Source organism: Bison bison, unplaced genomic scaffold (genome assembly GCF_000754665.1).
Source record: "Bison bison bison isolate TAMUID 2011002044 unplaced genomic scaffold, Bison_UMD1.0 scf7180017858349, whole genome shotgun sequence".
NCBI lineage: Eukaryota > Metazoa > Chordata > Mammalia > Artiodactyla > Bovidae > Bison > Bison bison.
In genome coordinates, this window is record NW_011488922.1 from 364,944 (window position 1) to 374,305 (window position 9,362).

The window sequence follows — 9,362 nt, forward strand, 5'->3', positions numbered from 1 at the left end:
ATCCTTGACGCCTCTGAATATCTGACCAGGCCCTCAACAGGCATGAGCTGGGAAGCAGGGGACCAGGGGGCGGGGTGGGGTGGGGGGAGCAGCACCTGTCCAAGGCCACACGGGGGTGCTCAGCAGCAGAGGCACAGAGCCAGGTGGCGGAGAATGACAGACCTTGAGGCGAGTCCCGGCTCTGCCACTCTCTAGCTGTGGGGCCTTGGGCATGTGACCTCACCTCTCTGAGCCTGTTTCCCCATCTGAAAAACATAAACAAACAAGAGGTCCCTGCTGCACGACGGGGTCATGAGGATCAAATAAGGCAACGCATGAAGCATTCGACCCAGAGCCTAGGCACAGAAGGCACCCCAAAAACAGGAACTGTGATTTCGACACTCCCCTCTACCCCCATGGCCCCTGCCTAAGCCCTGTGCCTGCTCACCTGGGCCCGAGCCAATGTCCTCCCTTGTCTCCTCCTGCAATCCCAGCTCCATCCTCCATACCCTGCCCTCCAGTCACAAGGGAAGTGCTCCCAGCACAAGCCTTACTCACAGAATGAGCTGGCCATCTCCTCTGCCCAGAATGCCCGTCACCCACCAAGGCCTGGCTCACCGGCAGCCTGGGGCCTGCAGCCGCCCAGGTGAACCGCCCCCCAGCTGGCATTTCTCCTCAGCACAGCTGGCTACTAGACATGTGGGAAAGCCTATCTGTTCACACAGAGCCCAACGGGCACGGTTGGGGTGGAAGGAGGACTGGACCAGGGGGGACCCGCACATCCCATTCATTCTTCCATTTAACAGACATTTACTAAGTGCCAGGAGCGCTGGGGAGACACAAGTGGGACTGTAAGACCTGTGAGCCGCAACCAAGGAGCACTCTGTGCGGGTCACACCCTGCGTGCTGTGCTTTGGTCAGTCATGTCTGACTCTTCACGACCCCATGGACTGTAGCCCGCCAGCCTCCTCGGTCCATGAAATTTTCCAGGCAAGAATACTGCAGCAGATTGCCATTTCTACTCCAAGGGATCTTCCCAACCCAGGGATCAAACCCGCATCTCTTGCATCTCCTGCACTGCCTGGCGGATTCTTTACCACTGTGCCACCTGGGAAGCCCACCGCACACACGTGACACTCAGTACTTACTGCACCAAGTACTCATTCACACCTGCTGACCCTTTTGATGATGCCTGCAACCTTATGAGGCTGTGCTGCTGTCCCCTTTTGTAGACGAGGAAACTCAGGCAGAGAGGGTGAGTCACCTGCCCCAGGCCACAGAGGCAGGAAATGGCAGAGCTGGAATTCCAACCTAGATGCTTGCCTCCAGAGCCCAAGCTCTCAACTATCCCTAAACTGTGTGCTGCCTCTCACACAACCATACACAGAAGTCTATAATTAAAAGACATTCCAAGGGTCAGGAGAGAAAAGTATAGAGTGCGAGTTGTAATTTAGATCAGAATGATCAGAGACAACCTCTCCAGGAAATGACATTGGAAATGCAACGTGAAGGAGGACAAGGAGGTCGAGGCAAACAAGCAGTGAAAAGAGAACAGCGGCTTTCCCAGAAGAGAGATCAGTGTTTGTGAAAGCCCAGAGGCAGAGCATGAACTTGGGGCATTCATAGGCCGGGGGACAGAACGGGCGGATCACGCTGGAAAAGGGTACAAGGGGACACCTGGAGGGGCCGGGCTGACTGCGCCCTGGTAGGCTGGGGAGGCGGGAAGTCTGGGGTCTTCCGAGCTGACCGCACATCTCCGCACCTTGGTGGCCTCCTCCATAAAACCACCTCACCCCAGCACCTGTTCTCATGGGGCCACTGTGAGGATGACAAGGCTGGATGCAGGTAAAGGGCAGACTGAGGTCAGTGCCTGGCAGGTAATGAGCCCTCTGCAAGCAGCAGGAAGGAAGTGGCCTCAGGACACCAAGAAGCAGGGGAGTCAGGAACAGAGCCAGGGAGCACTGGGGGAAGGCCAGAGGGTAGCTGAATAGTTTCCTCGGGCCAGGAACATGGAGCTTTTGCCTGCGGTCCCTCTCCACAGGTAGGAAACGCTGCCTGCCCCCAGGGTGGAGGGCGGGGCCAGGTTTTCTTAGAGAAGAGAGCTGCTCCTGCCTCCTGCACTCAACTGGGCACCAGCACCCCCTTGGCTCCCCTACCCCACACCGCATCAGTCTCTCTTCAGGGGCAAAATGGGCCCCAGAAGGGAATGGGAGGGGCTTTCCAGTGGGGAATCGGGGAACATTTGAGGGACACAGGCCCCGGGAGAGCAGGTAAGCCACCGTGCGTGCCAGACCGTGTGCTGCATATGGCTGGAGCCCAGAGACGACTCTCACTCAGGTCCCCCCTCCGGGAGTTAGTAACAGGAAAAGCTGGGGACCAACAGGATGGGTACCCAGGGGAGAGCAGCCGGGACAGACTCTGTCCCCCAACGCCAGCACGTCCTCTGGACAACAGCCCGCCCTACCCTGGCTCCAGGTTCTTCCCCAAGGCATAGGCAGAAGTCCTTCAACTTTCCTGAACTAATGGACAGGGAGGAACTGTGGGGACACAGGCCACTGAAGTGAACTTGGGAAAAAAAAAGAGACTTTCCTGGCGGTCCAGTGGTTAGGACTCCACGCGTTCACTACTGAGGGCGGGGGGTTTGATCCCTGGTCAGGGAACTAAGATCCTGCAAGCCGCACAGCACAGCCAAAATTAAAAAAAAAAAAAAAAAAATCAAACCAGAATCTGATCAGGCCTCTCCAGGCCCAACTGTCAATTTTTAGGAAAAACAGACAACAGAGGAACATGGTCAGTCAATCCTATCGCAGAATGTAGTTGGCAAAATCCAATTTTTGGGAAACACAACCACACAACTACCTTCAACAAATACAATGCAAGGCGGGTGGGGGAGGAACAAGACAGGGGGTGGGGGTGGGGGGTGGTGGTGGTGCGTGGGCAGGGTGGATCCGATAGATTAGGAGAGACTCAAGAGCACCAATATTTAGAATAATTTAACATTTAGGCACTGAGAAGACATTTAAGAGTAAGAAGTTACTGGGTTTTCCTTTGTGAGTTTTTTTTTGGCCGGGGGGAAGGCAGGGGGCAGATGCTGAGCTGTGCAGTTTGCAGGATCTTAGTTTCCTGACCAGGGATTGAACCTGGGCCACTGCAGGGAAAGCGCCAAGTCTGAGTCCTAACCACTGGACCACCAGGGAACTCAATTCATATCTTCTCGAGATACACAGTGAAAAACCTACCCCTGAAACTACAGGACACCTGGAACTGACTCCAAAACAACGTGGCTAATGAAACCATGGCCTGACAGTGGCAGAGGCTGGGTGCTGGGGAGCCCAGGGTCGAGGTTCTTAATGCTAGTCTGTCTGCTTCTGTTTCTTATCCAGAAACAGATGAGGGGATGGGCAAACAGACTGGGGGCGGGGGGAAGTGGAAGCAAAGCTCAGCCTGTCATTCAAGCCCTCCAATTGCTTCCCATCATTTAAAAGACGCAAAGGCCTGGCCTGAGGCTCACTGGCTCTGCAGGACAGGCCCCTGGTCACTCTCCTGCCCTGGCCTCCTTACCGCCCCCGCACTCCCCCTGCTCCAGGCTCGCCAGCTTCCGCTCCACCACTGACATGTCCCTGCTCAGGTCTCAGCTCCCGCTGTCTCTTCAACCTGAAACACCCTTCCTCGGCCATCCACACCCACCTGCCTCTCTCCCTGTCTTCTGAGAGGCATTCCTAGACCACCCTACCCTGAAAATCCATCTAGAACTGCATTTCCCATCATTCTCTATGCCCTGTCCCTGCTGGTTTCTCTCCACAGCTGACATCGTCAGTCTCTCTCTTCCTTCTCTTAGCTTTCTCCTCCCACCAGAATACAAGCCCCGTGAGGGCAGGGCCTCCCGTCCCGTCTATGGGATGTGAGCACATAGTCAGTGCTCTATAAACGCGTGTGACAACCAAATGAACAAACCCAGGCTTTTGCCCAGCCTGTCCGCTCCACACGATGGTGGACGGTATCTCTACCTCAGGGGCCATCTTGAGGACTCAAGGTCCGGAGTAGCACGCTCAGCACAGAGCACAGTGGACGAGGGATGAGGAAACTCAGAGGTCCCGTGGCTGAGTCCAGGATCCCCCAGGGCCCATTCCTCACACTCTGGGGCCCTCAGGAGTTCACTTTGGTTCTATCCCTCAGCGGAGTGCCGTTGACTGGAGGCTCCAACCCCACGGGTGGCACAGGTGAGAAGGCGGGCCCCCCTTCCTCAGGTCTGGAGGGCCTCCTTCCAACCCCAAGACTAAGCCATCTCCATTTTCAGGGGAGAAAACCTGGGCCCTACAGGGGAGAGCCTCATGCCGGCCCCACCCTGCCTGGTGAGTCAGCAGTCAGACCTGCTCACTCATCCCCTACATCAGGAACCGGTCACACCCAGGTTAACCACCTCCCCACCCTCAGTCAAGACGCTGAAGCCTCCACCAGCAAGACCGCTCCCTGGCCTCAGCTTGGCCTGCTCCCCAGGGAGGCAGAGGCTCTCCGGGCCCCCCAGCCACGGGGTGGCCCTAATTACCACCTGACTAGGGAAGAGTCACAACCAAGCAGCCACCCCCTCACGTGGGGGCCCTCTGGGGTCACGGCTGGGTCTGCTGGGCTGCTCCTCCTGACAGCACCCAGGACAGGTATCTGCAGCCTCGGCTACGGGGTGGCTTTGGTGCCCAGGGCCTGGGGGGCCGAACTGGGCACCGAGAGGAGGCAGAGCATGCGCTCCTGAGGGGTGGAGGCTCTGCAGGTGAGGAGGAAGGCCTCCCGCCCCCACTGGAGGCTGAGGTCTCCTGGGGAATGCAGAGTGCTGCCACTCCCCCTCAATCTTCCCACTTGTGATCCCATCCCCACCCAGTCCAGCCTGAGCCTCTCACTAGCTGATACCCTGTGACCGAGCCTTGTCCCACTCAGAAGGGGTACCAGAGCAGCGTGTGGAAGTGTGAGAGAGTGAGTCCTCTCCTCACAACCAGTGAGAACTTCTCATGGGAAGGTCTTCATGAGTCTGCACAGCGGAGTCCCCTACCCCACCCAACCCAACAAGTCTGCAGGTCCAGTCAGCTCTATGGTTTATTTCCATAGGTTCACCTCCTTCTCGCCTCTCCAATGCCACTACCCCAGGCCAGACCTCAGCCCCATCCGTGTTAGACTTGAAGCCACTCCACTCAGGTCCCTGCTTCCCCTTTGTTGCCTGTATTTCCCAGGTACCTGGCAGAGCATGTGCCTGTCCAGCAGTGTTCTAAATACTGTGCAAATTCTAACTCATTCACTGATTTTCTAGATGGAATCAGAGTTCACCTTACTGCCACACCAAAAGAAAAACTCCCTTGGAAAGACTTGACTTCTAGTATAAAATCTAACTCCCATCTGCCCTGAGGCCTGCCAAGCCCAACCTCTCAGGCTCTGCTTGGCTCTTCCAATAAAAAATGAAAATGAAGGTAAGGGATTGTCAGGAAAGGCCTCCTGGAGAAGGCTACACACAACATAATCCTTCAACTATGGGTGGGAGGTAGACCACCAAGATGGCTACAGAAAGGGCAAGAATTCTGCTGTGCTGAACAGATGCCCGAGCCGCTGCCCACCCCCTGGGTGTCAGACAGGGGGGTGCTTCACCCGCCTCCAGCTCTACACTGTACATGCACTCCCCGAGGCACACACCAACACCTACCACAGGTCACTTTGCCTTCTGAGGTGGGCCGGGCTGGCTCCTGCTGCTGCTGGGGAGTGGTGGTAGCCCCCCTCCGCCGCCGTCTGGCACCACCACTGGGACGGCCCCGACTCCGCCGCTGTCGCTTAGTTGGGGGAGAACCTGAGGAGAGAAAGATGAGGTAGGCTGAGGACCAGATGACAGGTGGAGCATCAAGATGGGAGCCCAAGGAAGCGCTCAAGTCTGGACTCTGGGCTGGGGGACCCTGGGTGAGCCCCTCTGCTTCCTGGGCCAGAAGATGGAGAGTACAGACAAGTAAGCATCATGTAGGACAGGTGAGCACACCCCACCTGGCAGTTCCACCCTCAGGTGTGACCCTAGAGAAACCCTGACTACTCACACCAGGAAACAGGCAGGACAACAGCTGCGGGAGCCTGGAGCTCTGTTTATAGTTTCTAACCATGCAAACCTGAAAACAATGTAAATGTCTGACAAAAAGTGCACAGGGGAGTTTCCAAATAGATTGCTGAGTGAAAGAAAGCAAGTAGCTACAGTTTGCTACATTCTATATAAAAAAAGAGAGGAAACAAGATGTATACATTCTTTGCTATTTCTGCAAGATGAAACACTATAAGTCTATAGGGGAAATGAAATTGATTATCTACTGGGAGGGAAAGAGACAACAAAAGAAATGATACTTCTAAGAACATATTTTCTGCGTATTTTAGATTTGACTTTGGAATCCTGTAACTGTTTTATGACATACTCAAAAAAATAAGGAGGCAAAATAGAGCATAAAATTAAACAGAAACAAATGAATCTACACATATATAGAATAAGTAACACACAACAGGAGAAAAGGATTTTAAGTAACTAGGAAGAATATTGTGACCATAAACTCTTAGTAGGATATACTCTGAAAACAAAAATCACACAAAAAAATCTTATGTTTCATTCAATAGACATGGTTAGCACTTTTTAAGTTTGAAATTGCTTTATTATTGTTGTAAAATGAAGCAAATAAGTCCATGTCTTAATGTTACCAAGACTTTCAGACTAAGATAAAAATGTCCTTGTAAGGACTTCCCTGGCAGTCCAGTGGTTAGGACTCTGTGATTTCACTGCCAATGATGCAGGTTCAATTCCTAGTCAGGGAACTAAAATCCCCACAAGCCAGCTCAGTGCAGTCAGGAAAACAAACTAAAAAAAAAAGGTCCTTGTAATGTTAATTTTGAACTGAAAATACTAACATGAATTTGTATTTAAAGGCACAGTTTCTAGTTTGGTTCACTGTAAGAGCCTAGAAACAATGCACCTACTCAGCCCCTGAATCTTGGTCTCTAAATACCACTGCCTCTAAGAGAAACCAGGCTTCTGGAAACAGCTGATTCCAGGGCTGGGGAAGGAAAATACAAGGGAACCCAGGACATCCTGCAGTCCTACCTACAAACCAAGAAGCACTCAAAGAACGAAGCAGAAACACCAAAAAGACACAGGAGCTAGCCAATTTGAACATCAGGAAGAATAACTGATTCTAACACTTTAAACACACAAGTATATATGAGTCCATGGTGACACTCCTCACTTGAAAAAGAGAGGGAGGGATGGATGGAAGCAAAGAGAAAAGTTAAAACTCCTTTTGAGAAAATGCCAGATAACAGACACAGGAGAGAATCAGAAAATCATCACCGTGAGAACACCAGTACAACAACTGGTTCAGGCAAAGATTTCCAACGGCTGCTAAACCCACTGGGGATGCTGCTGGGGAACAGGACGGGTAAAAATGTCATCCCACAGATTATCTACTAACCACGAAGGGAAAAATACCTCTGTACTAAGGGCAAATATACCAGATAACCAGGTAAACAAACTTGCTCGCTCACAAAAGGAAAACTAGGTCTCCTCACGTGCTCCAACGTGAAGCTGATGGCATCAACCAAGGAACATCCTGGCCAAATCCACATAACCTGAATCTAACCAACTCTCTAAACACCATTCCCAAAATACAGAGGACAGAGGTATAAGTTAAAAGATACTCTCAGGAAATTATCAGACACATCCAGAAACAATCAGGACACTAAAAAACAAGTGGCCTGGTCAATGTCATGAGGAAATAAAGAAAAAGCTACCCGGTGGCAGGGGGTGGGGGTTCTATAGTAGAGATTAAGGTGACTAACAACTGAGTGCACAACAACACATCTGTCAGTGGATCCTGAAAGTCCAGACAGTATGGAGAAGATCTGAGACAGGCTCATTAGGATACCAGAGGATTAGTGCTCATGCCCTTTCTCAGGTATGATAATGGTCTTGAAGTGGTATCAGACAATCTCCTGATTCTCAGGAGATGCCTGCTAATTTAGGGGTAAAGTGTCCTGATGCCTATAATTTACTTTCAAAGAGTTCAATAAAAAACCACAGAGTTACATACACACACACACACAAAACAAAACTGGCAAAACGTTAAAATTACTGAATCAAGGTGAAAGATATGAACAAGTTCACTGTACTAATCTTTCAACTTCTCTGTGTATTTGAAATTACATTTGAATGATTAAAAACTTGGGAGAGGGGAGGAGAATAGATAAATTCACTGCCATGGCAATGTAACAAAACCAGTTAGAAACCCAATGTGAATAAATCTCAGGAACACATCCAATAAATACAGCCATGTGAAGGATAACACCTACAAGGTGATGCCATTTAAACGACAAAAAACCATAAGAGACAACTGCACAGGTTACTTTTGGACCCAGGTCTTTGCAGCAATAAACACACAAACCCACACACAAACACAAAGGAAAATGAGACAGAATTGGGACTTCCCTGTTGGTCCGCTGGCAAGCAATCCACCTGACAATGCAGGGGACACTGCTTCGACCCCTGATCTGGGACGATCCCATGGGCCTTGAGGCAACTGAGCCCATGCACCACAACTATTGAGACTGTGCTCTAGAGCCCACAAGCTGCAACTACGGAGACCATCTGCGCAACTACTGAAGCCCGTGCACCCTAGAGTCCACGCTCTGCAACAAGAAACCACTGCAGTGAGAAGCCTGCACACCCCAATTAGAGCAGTCTGCACTTGCCACAACTAGAGAAGGCCCGAGTGCAGCAATGAAGACCAAGCACAGCCAAAAATAAAATGAATATATACATTTAAAAGAGAAACAGGCAAAATCACCCCTCAGGCTCCTTTCTTGATGGGTCAGGATAAGGTAGGTTCATGAGGGTTCAGAAGGGCCAGTGAGGGACACGCACCTGTCTCCCACTGACCCTGCTCAGCATTTGAAGAACTGCTTGACTGGCGACGGCGACGGCAGCTGCCCTCCATCCTCCGTGAAGAAGAACTGGACAAGCCATAGCTGTAGCGCTCTGGAGACACTGGGGATGGGGCAGGGGATGGAAAAAAGTATTTGAAACCTCCAGCCTCTCCCAGGCCCAGCCTCCAATTCTCACCCCTCCCCCCAAAGATGAAAGCCTGCCCCACAGGGTGCCTGAGTTCCCCAGAGGTCAAAGCCCAGACAGCCACTCCTCCTCAAACACCTCCAGCCCAGTAACTGCTCCGTGCCTCCCAGGATAGCAGACTCATCACCTCCTGGGGCCACCCAATCCATGTCTATAGCAGCACCAACTGTCAGAGCTATTCTGTAAGCTGAGTTATGGTCAGGATTCAGGCAACGCTGCCTACGCGCTCCCAACCACCCCGGGTCTCCCTGAGGCC

At 52.0% G+C, this 9,362-nt stretch overlaps 1 protein-coding gene across 1 annotated transcript in view; it reads right to left on the bottom strand.

Annotated features, from left to right (window-relative positions):
• The window catches only part of DEDD2 (death effector domain containing 2), a 44,587-nt gene that overhangs the window by 32,457 nt on the left and 2,768 nt on the right, over positions 1–9,362 (bottom strand). The window contains exons 3-4 of the mRNA XM_010863121.1: positions 8,900–9,172; positions 5,663–5,803 (exon numbers count right to left, since the gene is read on the bottom strand). Of these exons, the coding sequence (XP_010861423.1) occupies positions 5,663–5,803; positions 8,900–9,172 (414 nt within the window). The remainder of the gene's footprint in view (positions 1–5,662; positions 5,804–8,899; positions 9,173–9,362) is intronic.